This window comes from Lithobates pipiens, unplaced genomic scaffold, assembly GCF_037356315.1.
Source record: "Lithobates pipiens isolate NorthernLeopardFrog02 unplaced genomic scaffold, aLitPip1_a1.2 Scaffold_8, whole genome shotgun sequence".
NCBI lineage: Eukaryota > Metazoa > Chordata > Amphibia > Anura > Ranidae > Lithobates > Lithobates pipiens.
In genome coordinates, this window is record NW_027507903.1 from 450,559,055 (window position 1) to 450,582,676 (window position 23,622).

Genomic DNA, 23,622 nt, shown 5'->3' on the forward strand with positions numbered 1-23,622 from the left:
GACCAGGTGCTTTGGGGTGGGGGGGCCGCAGGGCGTCTCCCTTCCCCAAAGCACCCCCCCATGTTGAGGGCACGCAGCCTGGTATGGTTCAGGAGGGGGCGCTTGCTTATCCCACCCCCTTTCCTGACCGGCCTGCTTGCTCAGATAGGGGTCTGGTATGGATTTAGGGGGGACCCCCACGTCGTTTTTATAAGCATAGGGGTTCCCCTTAAAATCCATACCAGACCTAAGGGCCTGGTTTGCCCCTGGAGTGGAACCCATGCTGGTTTTTATTGTTAGAGAGGCGACTTTTACTGTAAAGTTGCTTCAATATAGATGGAGATCCGACTTGGAGGCAACTTCCATTGAATTCTATGGGTACAAGTCGCCTAGAAGTCAGATTGAAGTAGCACAGGAACCTTTTCTGAAGTCGGAGCGACTGCAGTAGTGTGCATTAAGACGGATCCATTCACTTACATTGATTTTTTCATGTAGCGCGACTAGGGTTGACTGGAAGTCGGATCCAAAAACTGTTTGAATGGACTGACTATAACTGTATAAAAACATACCTCTAGCATGTGTTTTCCTAGATAAACAAGTATTCACAGGATATACCAGAAATATAATATATAGATATAGATATAGATATAGAGAGATATAGATATATATAGATATAGATATATATATATATATAGATATAGATATAGAGATATATAGATATATATATATATATATATATAACCATTTTATGTGATATTGGTTCCTCAAAATTATACTGAGCGTATTTTATATTGGGCCGAGTACTTAAATAATATATATTCCAGCACCAATATACAAACAGATACACATTATGAAATTAAAAAAATATGTTCTATTTTCATAATTTTCAACAGATAGTTCAGAACACGTTTTTTTTGCCTTCAGACATGCCTAGTGGTTGAAGCTGACATTACCTGAACTCACCAAAGTAAATCATTAGATTTTTCCAACCAATGGAAAATAAGTCATACCTTCTGGGCTGAGATTATTATAATTTTATGAGCTTATTGTCCCAGATAGTAAGTATGTGAGGTGCCATAGAGAGAAAGACTACAGACCCACACACTAACATACACATCGAATATACATCCTTTCCTTTAAACAGTGGTGACATAAAATTATTGATATTTTTGCCCCATTCAAATTGGTAGCTCTGTTAAATTAATATTCCCTTCAAATTGATAATATCCATCTGTTGACTCTGCTAGACATGCTTTGTATTCCTTCCAGCCATAGAAATTCAGAGGATTGTTTTCCCGAGTGACAAGAGATATTGTGTTTTTGAACTTAAGGCGCGATTACCGCCAATCTTTTTAAAATAGTCATTTGGGCTACCCTTGGGTTATTTGTCAAATATTAATGAAAATAGTTTTATTGCCGTGTTGATGTCTTTGGTAGGGTGTATGAAATATTAATCACCAGAAAATTCGGTTCTGTATGAAGTTGTATAATTATACTTGTAAATTAATAAAAATGATTTACTTATTCATTTTATTGGGAGATATATTTATACATTGGTAAGAATTCCCCATAAAATAACGAACTCAGGAAATTATTATGTTACTGATTGTTTGAACAAAGTTCACCTTTTTACCGTAAGGTTGGAGGCACTGTGCAAAACACAAACATTTTAATGTAATTCAAATTCCCCATACGTATTATTAAGATTGCATATCACGCTCACAAAAGGACAGATGCTGCATCCACCTAGGCAAGTAGGAATGGGGGGGGGGGAACCCTTACTTTTCTTTTAAGGATTTCCTAATGTACTAGTATGCAATGCATACTAGCACATTATGCCATTGTCTTTTTTTTGTTTTGTTTTTTGTTTTTTAAAGGTGCGCTTTAAATCCCCAGAACATTATATATTTTCTGAAAGCAGAGGCCCTGTAGAATAAAAAAAGGTGATGGTTGCAAATTTTTGGTTCACATGATATTTGCGCAACTATTTATTAAGCACAAATTTTCAGGAAAACTATAGTAAAATAAATTTTAGTGCAAAAAACACACAATATAATACAATTTTTTGGGTTAAAATATAAAAGATGAGGTTGCATTGAGTAAATAGATACCAAACATTCTATGTCCTAAAATCGTGTAAACCTATGCTATTGCAAAAAAACACCGGTGCCCAAAAATAAATATGGGCGATGCTTTAAAAGCCTTTACAGCTCATCAGTTTAGAATAGTGTTTCTCAACCTTTTTACCTTGGAGGAACCCCTGCCAAAAAGTCTGAGATCTTGAGGAACCCCTGAAATAATGTTCACATCTACAGCTCACGGAACATTGGTATGATCAGCGAGCTGTTGACAACAAAAAATAATTCGTTGAAATAGCATTAAATAAAAGAACAAAATATTAAAACGTACCTATTTAATGTGAAACTGGTGCTTTCTTTTCCTGCAGAGCTGATCCATTCAGAGCATATTACAGGGGACATTACATGCGGCAGGAGACATGAAAGAGGACCTTACATGGGGCAGAGCACATTACAGGGGACAGTACATGGGGCAGAGCACATTTCATGTTCATGGGTCGGGCACATGACAGGGGACATTACATGGGGCAGACTGTTGGGTACATTTCGGGGGGGGGAGGGAACACAGCTGGGCACAGTACCGGCTTCTTCTTCTGGCTTCAGAACACATTTTTAATTTCTCCTCCAGTGACGTGCTGCTTCCCTCACGTGGCCCCTCCTCCTCCTATCCTGTCCAGTGTCAACCACAGATGAGGTCACATACTCAGGAAGGAGAAGAGGGGAGGAGGGACCTGCAGGGAACAGCACGCTCCAGCCAATAGGATGCCAGCCCTATCTCTGCCTGTGTCTGTGCGATCCTCCTGTCAGTTGCCTGACTGACAGATCGCCACAGAACCCCGGTTGAGAACCACTGGTTTAGAAGTTTAGGAGCTCTTGTGCTGGAATTAATTGTTCTCACTCTGACGTTCGCGACAATGTCAGACGTGTGGTGCAAATCCGGTTTGCATACACTTGCACACCTTGGGCTTGCCTATGTGATAGCATTGGACAGGTAACAGATACTCTTTAACCACGTCGGCAGAATAGCACGGCTGGGCAAAGTAACATACCCGTATATTACTTTGAAATTCCCACTGTGCGCCTGCCGCGAGCTCCATGACTGTGCCCGCAGGACCCGTGGACTCGATTGCTGCAGGGATTCCCGTGATCGCATCATGGAGCTCAAGAACAGGGAAATGCCGATGTAAACAGCATCTCCCCGTTCTGCCTAATGACAGGACACTGATTGTCTGCTCCCTGTCATCGGGAGCAGCGATCAGTGTCCACGTCACACAAGCCAATCCCCCAGACAGATAGAAACACTCCCCTAGGGAAAAAAATTTATTAATTAATTAATTAATTAATTAAAAAAAAAACACAAAAAAAAAAAAATCACTGATCGCCGCCATTACTAGTTAAAAAAAAAAAAAAATATTCATAAAAATGCAAAATATAGCGTCCCCAATTTTGTAGACGCTATAACTTTTGCGCAAACCAATCAAACGCTTAGTGCGATTTTTTGTTTTTACCAAAAATTTGTAAAAGAATGCGTATCAGCATAAACTGAGGAAAAAAAATGTTTTTTTATATATTTTTGGGGAATATTTATTATGGCAAAAGGTAAAAAATATATTTTTTTTTTTTTTCAAAATTGGTCGCTTTCTTTTGTTTATAGCGCAAAAAATAAAAACCACAGAGATGATCAAAAAAGGATGCCAATTTTGTTTGGGAGGCACGTCGCAGGGCCACGCAATTGTCAGTTAAATCGACGCAGTGCCAATTCGCAAAAAGTGCTCTGGTCAGGAAGGGGGTAAATCCTTCCGGGGCTGAAGTGGTTAAGGAGACATTGGGGGTCTAATAGACCGCAAAGTCTCCCCTGCCCTTCACGCCATTTAACCAAGTACAGATCGGCTTAGTTAGATGTGCCACCTGGCTGTACTGGCCAGGAAATTGTGCATCTGAAATCGTGACATCACTTCTGGCTTCATTTTTTTACATGGGTCCTACATCGCTCTCCCTCTGGCTCTCTAGCCAGCAGCTGTGTTCCGGGGCTCCCAGTAGCGGTGCTTTCATACCGAGGCATTAAGATTGTTTTAATGGTGTCATTTGGCCGCTAGCAAGGCACTTTTAACCCCTGCTAGTGGCGGTAAAAAGGGTCAAAAATACCCACAAAGTGCTGCTGCCCCATTGATTTCAATGTATACACCGCTCTTACAGCACTGCAAAGATGCTGCTTGCAGGACTTTTTTTTATCATCCTGCAAGCACACAGCTCCAGTATGAAAGCCCTCAGGCTTTCACACTGGAGAGACAGGAGAGGCTCTTTAAAGGCACTATTTTTAACACTGTAGCGCCTGTAAAGCGCCTCAGTGTAAAAGCTGTCTTAGAGAGGGAGAGCCCAGAAACCACAGGAGGAAAGGGAGCCGCCAGCTTTGTGAAAGTGATTGGCAGATATGGAGCCCTCCCATCACTTTCAAGCCAGGAGTCGGCTAAACAAAACCTACACAAGCTGTAGGCTGCTCAGCAGCCATCAGCTTGTGATTCAAAGTTCACTCTTTGGACGCACGTTGTACGTCCAAAGAACTAAACTGAACTGGTGAATAGTTAAAAAAAATTATAAAAACTTAAAACTGTTTGCAAACCTCAGACATGAAATCTTAAACCACATATTTCTATAGTGTTTATTTGGCTCAAGCACTAAGTGTCATTTATCTCTGCTGTCTAATTTATCTGTTATCAGCAGGAGTCACGTTTGACAAGTTTTCCTTACACCAAGAGCTAAAAAAGGTGACGGGAGAGATCTCCAGCACACAGCTTGTGATTGACAGCCACATCTCCATTCCTGTGAGCAGTGTAGAGGGGGTTTCCTTTCTTCCAATCAGCCCCCAGAGCACATGTATTATGTTTAACCGCAGCTCCCCTCCTTATTTTATGGGTCTGTGAAAAATATTTTCCATCTCTGAGATTTACAAGGATGTGCAGGACAAATAGCTGCAAATAAACAGGTATAAACTAATTAATGTAGGAGGATTTGTTTTACCTCTGTGTATCACTGGAGGCCAGTCACTTCACTGGATATAGGTAAGGATTTACATTCACTTTAAGGTTGTACTAATTTTGCTCCTTTGTCAATCCATATAATTTTGAAACAGATGCAGGATTGTGAAAAATAAAACATGTATTGTCTCTCAATATACAAAATAAATTGTCGTTATGTTGATGGGAAGAGGCAATGCGCTTTGAACAGTCATTCAAAACTCATTGATAGGTGCATTTAACAAGATACAAGCCATTTTAACATTACTATAGACTTATAAGAGCAGAGTAGCCGTTCAGATGCAAAAAAAAAACAATCTGTCCACATAGGCCCTTAGGGCCGGTTCACACTGCGGGCGATGCGAGGCGACACGACTTGCCTCGCCGCAATCTGACAAGTCGCCCCCGTTCTGTACAATGGAACCGTTCTGAGAGGAGCGACTCGAGTCGCTCCGACTCAGAAAAAAGGTTCCTGTACTACTTCTGGGCGACCTCGGGGCGACTTGCATTGACTTCTATACAGAAGTCATTTGCAAATCGCCGCTGAGGTCGCGGCGAGGCAAGTCGGTGTCGCCTCGCATCGCCCGCAGTGTGAACCGGCCCTTAGGCTCGGTTCACACAGGGGGCGATGCGAGGCGACACGACTTGCCTCGCCGCGACCTCAGCGGCGACTTGCAAATGACTTCTGTATAGAAGTCAATGCAAGTCGCCCCGAGGTCGCCCAAAAGTAGTACAGGAACCTTTTTTCTGAGTCGCTCCTCTTAGAACGGTTCCATTGTACAGAACGGGGGCGACTTGTCAGGTCGCGGCACGGCAAGTCGTGTCGCCTCGTGTCACCCCCTGTGTGAACCGGCCCTTAATTTAACTATTATATACTGAGTTGTTATAACCAAGTAGGATATTACCATAAAATGCAGGCTCCTGAGGGCTTATTCGCAATAAATACACAGAATTACGAGCTGTAAACCCAAAGAGGCCACCGGCTGCATCACTGGCACGACTGCAGTACCAATTAGGGGATGCGCTAAGCATCCTATCTGAGTTGCCCATCTTTGAGTTACCTGTAAAGTAAGAATACAATAAAAATTACATATAGAATACAAGACTAAACATAAGCAGAGGGATTAAAGCATATTTTCATTTTTTCCCCATTTCCATGTTTTAAATTTGAGAAAACCTGACTATGGGTTTGTTATTCATACAGCATACATAAAAAAAAAAAAAAAAAAAAATAAATAAAAATGTTTCTTACCTTTTAGATCTTTCTAAAGCCCCGTACACACTATCAGATTTTCTGCTGATTTTTGTCTTCAGATTTACCAAAACCATGTAGTACAAGGCCTGCCTGATTGCATACAAATCGACCTCATATTATATGGTTTTGGTAAATCTGAAGGAAAAAAAAAATCAGGAGAAAATCTGATAGCATGTATGGGGCTTAAGGAGAAAGTGCCATGGTGGATTCTAAGGATTTTTAGACACTCTATGTCCCCAGACTATCCCTCAAACATACAAGGAAAGATGGCACTCTCTAAATGTTTAACCCTTTGCTAGGATAGCTTGTTCAAATCTATCTTATAGCAGATAATGAAGAACTGTGAACACTACAGACAAGGTAAATGATATTAAACAGTATTCCAGAGCCTCTCCTAAACATTGCACATCAAAGAGAGCATGCAAGAGTTTTTAAGCAAGTAAAAAGCACCTAAAAAGCTAAGCAGCGATTTTAAATACATGTTTAAGTTAAGCTATGTTAATGGGAACATACACAAAATATAAAAGTATGTGTTATCTCAATTTAGGTGCAAACGTGGAAATACACTTTAGGTTGGGTTCACATTGCTGCGGTGACGAGAATCGGATGCGATTCCCACCGCAATTCAGTGCAAATCACATCCGATCTCTGTGAGATGCGAGTTCAGCCGTAGAGATAGTATGGCTGAATTCGCATCGCATACAGCCCAAACTCACGCAGGACCCTTTTTTTGGTCTGCAGCAGAATTGGATCGCATGGGTGTTCACACCATGCGATCCGATTCCTGTCTGAGTTTGCAGATCGCACTGCGATATGCGAACTGATCTGGGGGTGTCATTAACGTTTCACTGACACTCCCAGCAGTTCGCATAGGGCAGTGTGAACTGCCACCGGGAGGCATGCGATGGGGGAACCCGCAGCGGATTCGCAGCATTCCCGCACCAGCCTTAAAGAACTCAATTTTTCCACACACTTTACATAGTTGGTTTGGGTCAAGCTGGCCCAAACCAACTATGTTCCTCGCTAGCCTTTGAGGCTGCTAGATGTGCGGTATAAACTGTATGGAGCTGCAGCTACATACAACACTGTGTTCCGGGTGCGAGCCGAGACTTCCTGTCTCATACCCGGAACACAGAAGAATCTAGCTCAGTGGAACTCTGCTCAGGGCAAGCTATATATTCTAGTAATGAATACTAAGCTTCCTCTGATTGTCAGAGATTGTGACATCATCAGCCCACCTCTCTGACCCAGCCATCATCGTACTGCTCACCCCCTTCATCACAGGAGGGACCTCTCAAACCTCTGCACAAGTGATCCACTAACTCCTCTGTTGCAGCATCACAGAATTCAGAGCTACTGTGACAGGGGAGAGAACGCATGTGAGGGGGTTTAATTGGCTGGGAGTGTCCTAGCAACAAGGCAGAATAGGATGATGCCATCTCTGGGAGTTTTGCAGCCAGTTTTTGGAGGTACATAAATGGCCTATACCTATAGCAAGGGCATTATTCAACTTCAGTCAAAGCTGTGCAATTTGCTTGTTTTATCTACAGATGCCCCTTTCCTGCACTGACAGATTTTTGGGTAAAGGTGAACTAACTAACCCTTTAAAATACACCCTAGTCTGGACCCACACTCACATATGATCATAACCAAATCAAGGTCAAAGTCTTACCAAGATGTTGGCACTAAAAATGAGCACTCAGGCTTTGGTACACTGGGTATACCAATCCTGAGCAGAAGAGAGTAACAGTAGTGAGTGACTTCTTATCTGATACTATAAAATCTGCTCAGTGCTGGTTCCAATAAAGGTCACTTCTGGCTCAGATCACCACAGTATATCTGACCAGCTAGTGGGAGCAGTTAAACCCCCCCCCCCCCCCCCCCAAAAAAAGTGCCAAATGTAGTAGTGCAGGGGTTGGGGGGGGGGGGTGCAAACAAGCGTAACTTTCCCTTTTGGGTGAAGTTCTGCTTTAAGAATTAAAAAATTACTGGCTAAACCCACAACTGCTTTTTTTCATCACTATGTTTCTTTCATACTGGCTTTTTAAAGGAATAATGTGATAATAAGCGAAGTAGTAAAGATTTAGTGCAGTGTAACACGTTTGGCAGATAAAGTATAAACTAAAAGCAAAACTTTTTTTTTAGTTTTAGATGTCAGTTTTTATTGCGGTCTGTGCCCCTGTAAGGCCTCATTCAGATGAGGCGGATCCGCTTGCACAGAGTCCGCCGGCTAACCGGGAAATCTCTCCGTTGATCTACGCTGAGCCAGCGGATGACAGGTCCCTCTCTGCTCACTGTGTGGGGAGGGGCTTGTCGAGCACCACTGGATTCTATGGAGAGATCGGATGAAAACAGACAGCATGTCCGTTTTCATCAGATCTCACCCGATCCAATCCGCCAGCAACGGATCCGGACGTAGGGACATCTGTCTGCTTTTGGCGGATCGGACCAGGTTAGATGTCAGCAAACACGTCACCGCTGACATCCGTCACTCCATAGACCAGCATGGATCGCCCGTTCAGGTCCGCCGTCAAAACTGACAGGCGGACCTGAACAGTCCAACAGTTTTAAAGGGGCCTTAGGGAGATTCACCCTCTCTATTTGTCTTGTTTACCCTTATCATTGAAAGTCAAAGTAAAAGAAAATCCCAAATTTTGGGTTGAAAAGTAATAGAGGGGAAATCTTCCAATGGGGACTCTAGTTCCGGTGACCTGGGGAATTCCCTTAATTTGCAGGGATTTCCTCTGACTTCCTGTTTGGACAGGAAGCGAAGGGAATTCTCCACAATGGGATACAATCAAGGAGCAGTGATGAACTCAGACAGGTTCGGACACAAGTCTAAACACGTCTGAGCTAGCATGTCAGAAAGTTGTCATTCCTTGCCCCTCACATAGACACACCTCTTGCATTTGTGCAGCTGCAAGAGGGAATGTCTCTGCAGCCTACTACTGATTGTCAATTTTGAAGACTTTCCTGGCAGGATATCTGATGCGCTTGAGCACATCATTACTAAAATATGAAAGAGGGACAGTGGTATTTGGTTCAATATGAGGGAGTTATGTTGGGAGATGTGTACAAATACAGCTCATTAGGATGCCAAGCCTTACAGATGCAGCATATTAGAATATTGTCCATATACACTGCATGCATATTGTAGTTGCCAACAGTTCCAAAAAAAATCCAGGGACACCTTTTCTGCTGTATGACCAGCAAGCCATTTTAGATGGAGTATATATAGAGAGGCATGCCATTTAATTTTAAAATACAGTATATACTGAACAGCATGAGGGGAATAGGGATGTAAAGTGGGAGAAAGGGGGAACATGGTTGTGAAGAGAGGGATGGGGAGGTGAGGAGGGAGATTAGTGAGTGAAGAGGGTGGCAGGGTGGTGAAAAGGGGGATGGGGTGGGGGGTGAAGAGCAGTGAAGATGGAGATGGTAAGTGGAGAATGGACAAGCAGCTGAAGAGTGGGATGAGGTGGTAAAACGGGGGACAGAGCAGTGAAGAGACGAACGGAGGGTGAGGGAGGGTTGAAGAGGGGGGTGAAAAGTGGGATGACGCTGTGCAGAGAGGGAAGGGGTAAAGGTGTCCGTTTATGAAGCAGTGGAAAATATCCACTCCTCCGTTCTCCGGCATTAATAGTGGAGAACGTTCTCCTCAAAGTTTATGAAGCGGTGTAGATCGCTTTTCCTTTTGTGAAGTGAAGCAATCGACAAATGCTTTGAACAGTGAAGAACCCCCCCCCCGATACTGGAATGTCGCGAGCAAGGATGAGCTCCGGCGTGTTCACACACTCCCCACGCAGAGCCCGCCAGGAAGTCAGCGCATCGCTAATCACAGGCAGTGAGACATTGCCTGATCTCTGCAGCCACGCATTGGGGCAATGTCTCACTGTCTGTGATTAGCGCAGCGCTGAACCAACTTCCTGGCATGCTCTGCACGTGGGGTATGCGAACACGCCAGAGCTCATCCTTAGTTGTGAGACATAGCGAGTTTACAGTACCAGAAATTCACCGAAACACTTGAGGTGTCCCTTTATTAAGCAGTGATAAAAGATGATGTCAACCAATGACGAAACGCATCAGGGTGGCTACATGACAAGCATTTGAACCAAGTGAGATCCTGTGAATGAAACACCTTGTGTCCGTATACAGCGCTGAACGGCTTAAGGGTTACTATCATCGGATTCTGACAGATATTATGTTGTTATATGCCTCTTATACTCTGGAAAAAGTGCAATATTGTAAAAAGAGAAATTGTGGGATAAACTTTTGAAACAGTATTATGCTATGGAGCCTGTGTTTTTGTTTTCCCTTATGTGAATGAGCCCATAGAGTAAAAAAGCTGTTCATCCCGCTGGCAGTCTGTCCTGGTATATAAACAATTGGAGTTGAAATCCGGAACCACGAATGATCCAGTGATACATGCCCAAGTTCCAGCACAGTCTGGTAAGAATTTAATCTATAGAGGGATATAATCTCCATGTTCCAGGATTATAGAGTGGTTGGAAGGAATTTTCTTATTTTCAGGATAATACAAGCTAACTACCTGCATTTTTGGACTGTGACACTTACATAGTTTATTACAGTTGAAGTGATCTTTTATTCATCTGACTTCTATTACAGTCATTTTTTAGTAATTGAACTTTTGCTGCAGTGGATTACTGTTTGATGACTATTATTTCCAGCGCTGCTTACTCGCTTTGATTTAATTGCTGTGTATATATTGTTACATTTATGTTGAAGCTTGCCTTGAGTAAGCCTTTTTAGTAGCAGCTGGGAGAGCCTTAATAGGCTATTATTAATGACTTATTATCTTATCCATTTCATAAGTGCTTGAATTTGTAGAAAGGGGTGTTAGGGATATCTACAACTGTTTAGTGATAAATTATCACTGCTCAGTACATGGGCATTCCCGGAGGAGCCCGCCCATCAATTAATAAAATAATTAGTTCCCTTACATAATTTGTAAAATTATATATATATATATATATATAACAGGGGGACATGGTTACTGTCCTGGGGGGGGGGTCTGATCGAGGTATAAGGAAGTCAATAATCTTCCTTCTCAGTTCACCCCGAATTCTCTCTGCACTCCCCAATTCACCACCTCTGAGCTGGTGAATCTGGGAGGGTGAATTCTGACTCAGATCGCACCTTCATAGACTGATCGTTTCTGTGTCAGTCAATGACAGCTTCTCTATGTGCGGAGATGATTGGCGGGAAACATGTTCTCCCCTGGTCATCTCTGTTTCATAAACCATTAAAGGGGTTGTAAAGGTAAATATTTTTTCATCTTAATGCATTCTATGCATTAAGGTGAAAAAAAATCTGACAGTGCCGGCCCCCCCGTTTTACTTACCTGACCCCTCAAAAGTCCCGCGCTCGCCCCCGACGTCCTCTTCGCCACTCAGCCTGGCCGCTGATTGGTTAGAGTGGATGGATTGAAAGCAGCACAGCCATTGGCTCGCGTGGCTGTCAATCACATCCAATGATGCAGCGCGCCGGGGCCGAGTGATACAGCGAGCGGCTATAGCCGCCGGCTGTTTCACGGGAGTGCGCCCGTAAGTGCTTCTCACCATGCAAGGGAGCTCACATGAACGTGAGAAGTACTTGCGGGGGGAAGCCGAGAGAGAGGGCAGTGAAGAGGTTGAAGAGGACAGGGGGGTGAAGAGTGGGATAAGACCGTGAAGAAAGGGAAGGGGTAAAGAGGGGGACAGGACAGTGAAGAGGGGAATGGAGGGTGAGGGAGGATTGAAGGGGGGGACAGGGGGTGAAGAGTGGAGCTGCACATTTAATTGTTAAAAAAATTAAGATTTCGATTCAACCCCCCTGATGATCTCTATTGCAAAGTTTGCGGATTCTTTCATATAACAAGTGGAGAGACTTATCCAGCTCACTCAGTTGTCAAAAGTAAACATCCTGGCAGTCTGCCAAGTTTTTAAAGCGGGAGTCCACCGGGACTCCGCGTTTTTTTTTGTTTTTTTTTTAAAAGCCAGCAGCTACAAATACTGCAGCTGCTGACTTTTAAAATAGTGACACTTACCTGTCCAGCGCGCCCGCGATGTCGGCACCCGAAGCCGATCTCTAGATCGTCTGTAAGGTGCTGCCGCCGCCATCTTGGGTATGGGAATCAGGAAATGGAGCCTTTCGGCTTCATTTCCCGGTTCCCTACCGCGCATGCGCGAATCGTCCTGCCGCGCTGTCTGCTGGGACACACACGGGTCCCAGAGACCGCGCGGACAATTCCTATTGCGCTGCGCGACTCGCGCATGCGCAGTAGGGAACCGGGAAGTGAAGCCGATTCGCTTCACTTCCCGATTCCCTCACCTAGAATGGTGGCGGCAGCAGCCGAGCGATCGGCCTCGCTGGACCCCAGGACAGGTGAGTGTCCATTTATTAAAAGTCAGCAGCTGTAGTATTTATAGCTGCTGGCTTTTAATATTTTTTTTGTAGGTAGAATCCCTCTTTAAGGTAAAAATCAATATTTTTTTTTCTAGAAAATTACTTGGAACCCAAAAACATTATATATATTTTAGCGGAGATCCTAGGGAATAAAATGTCAATTGCTGCAATATTTTATGTCACACTGTATGTGAAGGGGGTCGGGAGGGGGCGAAAAAGTGGGTTAAGAGTAAGGTAATAAGTGGGGCATGGGGGGGGGTTAAATAGGGTTCATGGGGAGGATTTGCTGCTCTTAGAAGTAGACAGCTTGTGGCCACAAGTCACTTGCCCAGTGCAGATAGGTAGGTAGTTGAGAGCAGATCCTGAGTGCTCAATCCGCTCTTCTTCCACCACATACAGTGCAGGGGTAGCACTGAGAGCAGCGCCTTTGCCTGTGCATTCTCCGACACTCGCCCACTGCTGCGCTCTACATGCTCGTTGGCCTGTACAGCCTCACAATAGCTGGTGATTGGTATCCCTTGGCCTGACCACTTGTCAATGCAGTGAATCCCAGGACACAGATTGGGACGCCAACATATCGGGACAAATAGACAAAAATCATTACTGTCCCAGCAAATACAGGACAGTTGACAAGTATAAGCAATTTTAGGAGATTGTGTATATTTAAAGGAAATCAGCATAAATGTCCATACACTGCATATCACAAAGTTGTTCACACTACAGTATTTGGAGAGTGTGTGTATATAGATAGTTATATACACATATATATATAGTGTGTTAGGATACTGTCTATTCAGTATATGCTCCATATACACTGTACATTAAGAGACATTATACATACTGCATTTTATGATTGTGTGTATGTATATACTCTCATGCATGAGACATTGTCCATGTATGTGTGTGTGTGTGTGTATATATACACACAGTACATTAGAATATACTCCATATATAACGTGCATTAGAATATTCTCCACAAGTACAGTGCATGTAGTACATCTTCACCAGCCCCTCCATGCCGTGTCAGCATGGTGTACAGAGATACCCAGCCTTCCTCTTACCTTCTCTGCAGCAGTCACTCCACACACCGCTGGCTGTCGTAAAGAGCCGGCTGTGCCATGTGAGCGAGGAGTGCGGGGGAGGAAGTGCCGTAAAGTGAGTCCAAGATGGCGGCGGCCATAACTGCGTGTAAGTAGATGAGAGGGCGAGGGTGTCATAGGGAAAGGGTGACTCTGCGGGTCGGGAGGATAGGAGAGCACTGAGTGGTCTGGTACTACAAATTCCAGCTGGTCCTGGGGGGTGTCTGCAAGTCAAACCTTACACTGGGGCTGAGAGAAAAGCATTGTTGTTGTCTATAGCAACCAGACGAGTATGAAGTAGGGGAGGCTGGTTGTTATGGGCAACAGGTATTGTTCCCGCCAGCTCATTTCATATGCAGGTCCTAATAATAACTGTCCTGGAGAATGTCTATCCTTCTAAGGATCCCTAGGCTGCTGCTGTCATATACAGGAAGAGAGAATGTATGTGTATATAAGGGTGTGTATATACCGATCAGACAGAACATTGTGTCCACTGCCAGGTCGAGTGAATAACATTGATTATTATGTTCCATTGCCATCTGAAAGTGAGTGGCGATATATTATGCAGCCATTAAAGCGGTAGTAAACCCCACTTGGTCAGGTACAGTAAGCCTATAATAAGACCTACCTGTAGGTAAAGATGAATATCTCCTAAACAAGCACAGTTTAGAAGATATTAACCCTACATGCGGCTGGTGACATCACTGGCGCATGCGCTCTGGAGGTCCAGCATACCTTGCTGGAACTTTAGAACTTCGTGCCAGGACCATGGGCTTTCCGCACGCATGTGCAGGAGTGACGTCATCACGGCTCCAACCAATCACATAGCCAGAGCGCTCGACTCCTGAGAAGAAAGACAGGGGAACATGTCAGCCTTCTCAGCAGTGATAGTACAGTGCTGGAGGGCTTTCTTCCAAGGTGAGTATTTCATAATGTGCTGGTAGCACATTGTGCCATTGCCTTGAAGGCGTTTTTTATTTTTAAGATGCATTAAGGTGAAAAAACACAAGTGTTTACAACCCCTCTACAGAGGAAACACTCAACTCCCTGAACAGGGCATTGCTGCAATCAGCAGACTCGGTAGCACCAAAATGCAGGGCTCTCATCAGGAAGAAAAACTCTGGATGGTTTAATAGCTCCCTCGCCGTACTAAAGCATTGTGCGCTATACAAGTATTTCATTCATTCATTCACCCCTTAAATTGAACAGATGTGGTTGCATGTTGCAGCCTCTCTCGACATTCCCTGGCAGACCCTTTTTAGAATATAATTTAATTCTTTTGACACCAGAAAAAGTTGTGCTCCTTCCTCTGTGACATAAACACGGGCCATTTTAAGTGGACTTTCGCCCTAAATGTCATCCTGCCTCCTTCACCACCACTTTTTTTTTTTTTTTTTTAACTTTACTACTGCCACGTTTCTCACCTAGGTAAGACTCTCACCCCACCCCTTGCACAGGGCATAGGCCTAAGAGGGCCTAGCAACACATCTGGGCATGTGCCAGTTTCCTTAACCATCCACGCAGGGTTTTCCACACACGTACAAAGATTAGTGCCAGGTAAGTACAATACCTTCCCTGTCCTTGGCCTGACCACTTGTCAATGCTGTGAATCCCAGGACACTGATTAGGAGGCAGACATGCTTATGAAAATTCCCCTGCATGTGTGCAGATGTGCCACTGGCTCTGCTAGGACCATGGCATGTGCCATATAGGTAGCACCCAGGGGGAAGGGTGGAGCCACCCGAAAGGCAGACTGAAGTTCTGCTTTAACCACTTCAGCCCCGGAAGGATTTACTGCCTTAATGACCAGGCCATTTTCTGTGATACGGCACTGTGTTGCTTAAACTGACAATTGCCCAGTCGTGCAATGCTGTAGCCAAACAAAATTTATGTCCTTCCCCCCCCCCCTCCCCACAAATAGAGCTTTCTTTTGGTGGTATTTGATCACCTTTGCAGTTTTTATTGTTTGCACTATAAACAAAAAAAAGTGACAATTTAAAAATAAAAATAAAAATTTCTCTATCGTTCATGACGGACACAGCACCTCATCTTGACCTTAGGGTTATATCGCCCCTTTAGGAGAGGACTAGGTGGAAATTGTTAAAAACAGCAACACTTGCACAGTACCGCCCAGGGGACCTACTGGGGGACCTACTGGCTAAAACCCCTCTAGGGCCGAAACAACTAATTGCAGAAACACACTACAGTTCATTTACATGGTTTCCTATGGGACATGTTCACATCCATGGTTTTTTCAGCTGCTGCGTATTTGCAAAAGTCAACGACTTTTTTTAACGCAAAATGGTGCTATTTTGTTTTTTTTGGTTCAATATACTTCAATGGAGAAGTTGCAGAAAAGCATGTAATAACACAATTTGTGTTTTTTTTAATCTGCCCAAAAAAAATTGGCCAAAAGAAATGTAAAAATGCAAATCGCAGAAAAATTTCTTTTTTTTTTTTCTAAAGGTTATTAACCAATTAATCGAATCAATAATCGATTATGAAAATAAACGTTAGTTGCAGCCCTAAACCGGTCACACTGCATCCAGCAGCTCAGTTTCTTTCAACCTAGTGTAGGAGAAGGACCTGGCACCTGGTGGGACCATTGGTCCTGGGAATTTTTTTATTTTCTCAGCATTTTTGATTCCTGTAATCTACAATCAACAGCCGGGCTGGGTGATAGGCTGGATAATTTAGATCCTTGTAGTCTCCCCAGCCTGGCCATCAAGCGTGAGCAGGCCCCAGCTACACGCTGGGTCGGCCACGACATGCCTCTTCTAATCCATGGGTGGCCGGTGAGCTATATGCTCCGGGGCACACATATGACCGGGCTACTGCTGTCTGTGTCACAGTGTACCGTGTGCAGCAGCCTCCCCATACTGCTCAGGTGATGGGTCTGGAATCCATCCAGCAGTCCCTGCAGGAGGCTCAAGTATGATTCCACCTGTCTCGGCAGGATGGAGCAGCTGGGCATTCCCTGAGAGGTCGACTAGGGAGTCTCCCACTCTCCCTTTGTTCTTTCTGTCCCTTCCCTCCTCCCCATGCTATGAGGCGCTGTGTGACTGGCCACATGGGGGTGCGGTGCACGTGCCTGGCTGGGGGGTTTCTGGCTCCTGCACAGGAGGCTGCGCTGCAGCCATTTTTTTGTAGCCACAGACAGTTTTTTGCCTTTCAGCCATTTTCTTGGCGTCCTCAGATGTTTTTGCTGAGGCGACCATTTTTTTGGTAGCCTCAGGTAGTTTTGCCTCTAGCGCTGGGTGCTTGTTTCCTTCTAGAACAGTGCGCTTTCCACACAGACACCTCATGCATGACAGGGATGGGTAGACAGCAGCAGCACAGCGCAGTACCTGGGTCAGGGTGGTGAGTCCTGCCGGGGGGCCTCAGTCTGTGGCAGCTAGGAGGGTGGACTTTTTGTGTGACTTGCCTTAGGTCCCTAAGTGGTGACAGGTGAGTGTGGGTCAGCATGGCGTCAGAAGCTGGTGCTACTTCTTTCCCAGACATCCCTGTTATTGCAACTGGTTCTCCTGCACCTGCGGTGCCCATGGACGCTCTGTCGGCAGTCCTGGAGGCCTCTGCTGCCAGGGTAGAAGTGGCGTGGGGGCGTAAGGGGGTAAAAAACGCCCCCTCCCTCTTCTGGGGAAAGCTCTGATTCAGACACGGGCCCTGTTGTGACAGGCGGCCCCTGTTCTGATGTATCAGAGGATGTGGACCAGGACCGTTCAGACAGTGAGGATGACTCAGTGTCCAGGTCAGCGCAGAAAAAGGTGCTTGTAGGAGCACTTATTACAGCGGTGCGGAATACCCTAAAAATGGAGGATACGGCGGGGCATCTACAGAGGTGTCGATCCCTTTCAGGTCCCACAAGCCGGCCCACACGGCTAAGGTGTTTCCTTACCCAACTTATTTTGCTAAGTTTATTTACAAGGAGTGGGGAAAACCGCAGTGGGCCTTTTCAGTCCTGAAACGCATGGTGGTGCGTTACCCCTTTTGAGGAGTCTCCTGAAGAAATGGACATCTTCGATTGTTGACCCCCCTGGTATCCAGGTTAAATAAGGTAACCATGATTCCGGTGGAAGGGACTCCTGCTTTCAAGGACCCTGCTGACAGAAGGGCCGAGGCGGTTGCCGGTAAATGTTTACAGTGGTGGGGTCAGCATTGCGGCCAATGTTGGCCATGGCCCTGGTGTGAAGCTTACTGAATGGACAAAATTGTTGCACCCTGAATTGGACTCTCAGGTGGGGGTCGTCTTCAGGAGTTTTCAGCCCAGTGGACCTCCCTACTTTCCGACCAGTGGGTCTGCGAACTGGTTTCCTCAGGGTACAAGATAGTTTCTTTCTTGTCCGTCAAATAGATTTTTTTTCCCCTCCAACTTTCATCTTCTTCTGGCTTGTCGGGAGGCCCTGTTTGGGGCAGTACAGGACCTGCTGCTGCACGGCGTGATAGTACCTGTAGAGACGGCGGAAAGGTTTCAGGGATTCTACTCCAATCTTGTATTCAAAGTTTGATTCTAGCCTCCATCAACACCAAAAAGAAAAGCACCTCATCCCAATTAGAATATTTTAGATAATGGAGAAGCCAAAAGAGAAAGGGGATTTTTCTGGCACTTAATTATTTTAAGTAGAACAGCAGAGAGAGAAAACAGTACATAGGAAATATAAAAACAATAATTTTAATACATGATAATGAAATAAACACATGACATGTGTTAAGTAAATATCTACTTATACAAAAATGACATGTAGTAACTGGTCCACATAATGAACAAATAGAAGGTGCTTGTGCTTGATTATTCCGACATGTTTCGCAAAAGCTTCTTCAGGGGATACACAGGCTAATGGTAACAACATCAAAGACAGAAATTAGTTACAAACCATACATAATACAAAGGTTATGATTGTTACACACATGGTTTATACATCATTTTATTACAACTTCCACACTTGGAGCTTTCAAAAAGGCGCTTACTCTCCCTCTATTTCTGCCGTCTCATGTAGGAGCCCCAATTATGGTGTAAAGAGGTGTATGTCAATCATCAAGGAGGAACAAGGAGCTTGACTGCAGTACTGGAGGACATTCACATCCTGTGGTGGGCAGAGTGGCACGTGCCAGCTCTGTCGGCCATGTACATTCCGGGTGTAGAAAACTGGCAAACGGACTATCTAAGTCGTCAGATACTGGACCAAGGGAAATGGTCGCTACATTCGGATGTATTTTGGCTCCTTTGCCTAAGGTGGGGAACGCCAGATGTGGATCTCCTGGCTTCTCAACTCAATCGGAAGATACAGAGGTTTGTGGCCAGGTCAAAGGATCCCTGGGTGGATGCGCCAGATGTGTTGGTGGCTCCATGGGGGCATTATCAACTGATTTATGCTTTTCCCCCACTCAAACTTCTACCACGTCTGCTTCGCAGAGAGGGGGCTGAGGGGATTCCAGTAATTCTGATTGCCCCAGATTTGCCTCGGCGTCCGTGGTACACCGTCAAAGTACGAATGGTGGCGGATGTTCCTTGGCAACTGCCGATGCGAGAGAACCTTCTGTCGCAAGGTCCAATACTTCATCCTGCTTTACCGTCACTGGCTTTAACGGCATGGCTGTTGAAAGCCAGGTGCTAAGGGACCAAGGTCTCTCGGATTTGGTAATATCCACTATGTTGAGGGCACAGAAGTCATCTTCTCTGAAGATTTATCATTGTAAGTGGAAGGCCTACATCTCCATGTGTGAGGAGATGGGGTAGCGTCCACGTACGAATTCAGTTTCCAGGATCCTGCTGCTTTTGCAGTGAAGAGTGGATCAGAAGCTTGCATTAAGTACCATTAAGGGGCAGATATCAGCTTTGGCTGTCTTTTTTTCAGCGTCCCTTGGCGACTCATTCATTGGTGAGTACGTTTGTTCAGGGGGTTCAACATGTGGCCCCTCTGGTTCGACCACCGCTACCTCCATGGGATTTGAATCTGGTGCTCTCGGTGCATCAGAAACCACCGTTTGAAAACATTAGGGAGATTCCCTTATTGGCACTCTCTCAGTAAGTATTCTTTCTAGTGGCCATTACATCTGCCAGGAGGGTTTCTGAGTTGGCGGCCTTGTCTTGCAAGTCTCCCTACTTGATCATCCCACAAGGATAAGGCAGTGCTGCGTCTGCAGCTGTTGTTTCGGCTTTTCATCTAAACGAGGACATTGTGCTTCCGGCTTTATGTCCTCGGCTGTCAAACTCCAAAGAAGTTGCTTTGCATTCCTTGGAGGTGGTCTGGGCTCTGCGGGTGTATCTGTCTGCTACGGCTCCTTTTTCGGAGGGCGGACTCGCTGTTTGTATCGGTGGCTGGTCCGAAGAAGGGACTGGCAGTCTCATCGGCCACCATCTCTCGGTGGATCAGACAGATTGTAGTTCAGGCTTATGCCATAAGGGGACGGGTGCCCCCCTTTCCTGTCACGGCACTTTTCTACCAGAGCAATTGGTGCCTCATTGGCTTTCCGACATCAAGCGTCTGTTTCCCAGGTGTGTAAGGCGGCGACCTGGGCGTCCGTTCACACTTTCACAAAATTTTACAAGGTTGATGTGAGCTCATCTTTGGATACTTGCTTCGTCCGGAAGGTTTTGCAGGCGGCTGTTTAACCAGTTGCCGACCGCCGCACGCCGATGTACGTCGGTACAATGGCACGGGCAGGCATAAGGACATACATGTACGTCCCTTGCCTCCCGCGGGTCGGGGGCCCGATCGGGCCCCCGCCCGGTGCCTGCGGCGGTCGGTATTCGTTCGGGAGCGATCCCGGACGAGGGGACGGCCATTCATTCATGGCCACCCCCTCGCGATCGCTCCCGACGAATAGAAATCCCCGGTGACATCACTTCCTCTCCTGTAATGTAAACACAGGAGAGGAAGTGATGTATTCTCTCCTCCGTGTCGGTATTTTTCGTTCCGACACGGAGGAGAGCGGATCAGTAAGTTGCACCAACACTCTACACACACAGTAGAACATGCCAGGCACACTCACACCCCCCCTTTACCCCCCGATCACCCCCCCAATTACCCCTGCCCCCCAGTCACAGTGACACCAATGTCATTTTTTTTTTTTTTTTTTGCATTGGTGTCATTTGTGACTGTAATAACTGTTAGGGCAGTTAGAGTTAGCCCCCTTTAGTTCTAATGTACCCCCCTAACCCCCCCAATAAAGGTTTAACCCCGTGATCACCCCCCGTCGCCAGTGTCACTAAGGCTGGGTTCACATTGCAGCGGTTTATGAGAACGAATGTGATTCGCACCGCACTGCAGTGCAAATCACATCCGGTCTCTGTGCGATTCGAGTTCAGCCATTCGCCGCACCCGCCGCAAATTCGCACGGGACCCTTTTTTTGGCCCGCAGCAGAATCGGATCGCATGGGTGTTCACACCATGCGATCCGAGTTTGCAGATCGCACTGCGATATGCGAACTGATCTGGGGGTGTCAGTAACATTTCACTGACACTCCCAGCAGTTCGCATAGGGCAGTGTGAACTGCCGCCGGGAGGCATGCGATGGGGGAACCCGCCGCGGATTCGCGGCGTTTCCGCATCGCTCCAGTGTGAACCCAGCCTAATAAGCGATCATTTTTCTGATCGCCGTATTAGTGTCACAGGTGACGCTAGTTAGGCAGGTAGGTATTTAGGTTCGCCGCAGCTTTTTATAGCGCCAGGGACCCCCATATACTACCGCATAAAGCCCCCTGATTGCCCCCTAGTTAACCCTTTCACCAGTGATCACCATATAACTGTTACAGGTGACGCTGGTTGGTTAGTTATTTTTTTATAGTTTCAGGGCACCCGCCATTTATTACCTAATAAAGGTTTAACCCCCTGATCACCCGGCGGGTGTCATTTGTGACTAATAACTGTTAGGGCAGTTAGGGTTAGCCCCCTTTAGTTCTAAGGTACCCCCCTAACCCCTCCAATAAAGGTTTAACCCCGTGATCACCCCCCGTCGCCAGTGTCACTAAGGCTGGGTTCACATTGCAGCGGTTTATGAGAACGGATGTGATTCGCACCGCACTGCAGTGCAAATCACATCCGATCTCTGTGCGATTCGAGTTCAGCCATTCGCCGCACCCGCCGCAAATTCGCACGGGACCCTTTTTTTGGCCCGCAGCAGAATCGGATCGCATGGGTGTTCACACCATGCGATCCGAGTTTGCAGATCGCACTGCGATATGCGAACTGATCTGGGGGTGTCAGTAACATTTCACTGACACTCCCAGCAGTTCGCATAGGGCAGTGTGAACTGCCGCCGGGAGGCATGCGATGCGGGAACCCGCCGTGCATTCGTGGCGTTCCCGCATCGCTCCAGTGTGAACCCAGCCTAATAAGCGATCGTTTTTCTGATCGCTGTATTAGTGTCACAGGTGACGCTAGTTAGGCAGGTAGGTATTTAGGTTCGCTGCAGCTTTTTATAGCGCCAGGGACCCCCATATACTACCGCATAAAGCCCCCTAATTGCCCCCTAGTTAACCCTTTCACCAGTGATCACCATATAACTGTTACAGGTGACGCTGGTTGGTTAGTTATTTTTTTATAGTTTCAGGGCACCCGCCATTTATTACCTAGTCTCACTAGTGTACCCCTAAATTTAGGGGTGTCTACTTTCCAAAATGGGGTCATTTGGGGGGGGTTTGTGCCATCTTGGCATTTTATGGCCTTCAAAACTGTAACGCCCTTAGAAAGCCTGAAGGCGGTGCTTGGTTTTCGGGGCCCCGTACGCGGCTAGGCTCCCAAAAAGTCCCACATATGTGGTATCCCCATACTCAGGAGAAGCAGCAGAATTTATTTTGGGGTGTCATTTCACATATGCCCATGGCATGCGTGAGCAATATATCATTTAGTGACAACTTTGTGAAAAAAAAAAAAAAAAAAAAAAGTTTGTAATTTTCCCGCAACTTGTGGCAAAATATAAAATATTCCATGGACTCAACATGCCTCTCAGCAAATAGCTTGGGGTGTCTACTTTCTAAAATGGGGTCATTTGTGGGGGTTTTGTGCCATCTTGGCATTTTATGGCCTTCAAAACTGTAATAGGTAGTGAGAAGTGAACTCAAAAATGTACGCCCTTAGAAAGCCTGAAGGCGGTGCTTGGTTTTCGGGGCCCCGTACGCGGCTAGGCTCCCAAAAAGTCCCACATATGTGGTATCCCCGTACTCAGGAGAAGCAGCAGAATTTATTTTGGGGTGTCATTTCACATATGCCCATGGCATGCATGAGCAATATATCATTTAGTGACAACTTTGTTAAAAAAAAAAAAAAAAAAAAAAAGTTTGTAATTTTCCCGCAACTTGTGGCAAAATATAAAATATTCCATGAACTCAACATGCCTCTCAGCAAATAGCTTGGGGTGTCTACTTTCTAAAATGGGGTCATTTGTGGGGGTTTTGTGCCATCTTGGCATTTTATGGCCTTCAAAACTGTAATAGGTAGTGAGAAGTGAACTCAAAAATGTACGCCCTTAGAAAGCCTGAAGGCGGTGCTTGGTTTTCGGGGCCCCGTACGCGGCTAGGCTCCCAAAAAGTCCCACATATGTGGTATCCCCATACTCAGGAGAAGCAGCAGAATTTATTTTGGGGTGTCATTTCACATACGCCCATAGCATGTGTGAGCAATATATCATTTAGTGACAACTTTGTGTAAAAAAAAAAAAAAAAAATTTTTTTTTTGTCATTATTCAATCGCTTGAGGCAAAAAAATAAAATATTCAATGGGCTCAACATGCCTCTTATCAATTTCCTTAGGGGGTCTACTTTCCAAAATGGGGTCATTTGGGGGGGTTTTGTACTGCCCTGCCATTTTAGCACC

General features: G+C 45.6%; 2 protein-coding genes across 3 annotated transcripts in view; one reads left to right on the plus strand and one right to left on the minus strand.

The window, feature by feature from the left end:
• The window catches only part of GEMIN5 (gem nuclear organelle associated protein 5), a 168,247-nt gene extending 154,398 nt beyond the window's left edge, over nucleotides 1-13,849 (minus strand). For both annotated transcript variants that reach the window (XM_077468384.1, XM_077468382.1), the window contains exons 1-2: nucleotides 13,793-13,849; nucleotides 5,977-6,132 (exon numbers count right to left, since the gene is read on the minus strand). In XM_077468384.1, coding sequence (XP_077324510.1) covers nucleotides 5,977-6,121 — 145 coding nt within the window. In that variant the 5' untranslated portion in view covers nucleotides 6,122-6,132; nucleotides 13,793-13,849. The remainder of the gene's footprint in view (nucleotides 1-5,976; nucleotides 6,133-13,792) is intronic.
• MRPL22 (mitochondrial ribosomal protein L22) overlaps nucleotides 13,808-23,622 on the plus strand; it is a 35,124-nt gene continuing 25,309 nt past the window's right edge. The window contains exon 1 of the mRNA XM_077468385.1: nucleotides 13,808-13,919. Within this exon, the coding sequence (XP_077324511.1) occupies nucleotides 13,898-13,919 (22 nt within the window). The 5' untranslated portion in view covers nucleotides 13,808-13,897. The remainder of the gene's footprint in view (nucleotides 13,920-23,622) is intronic.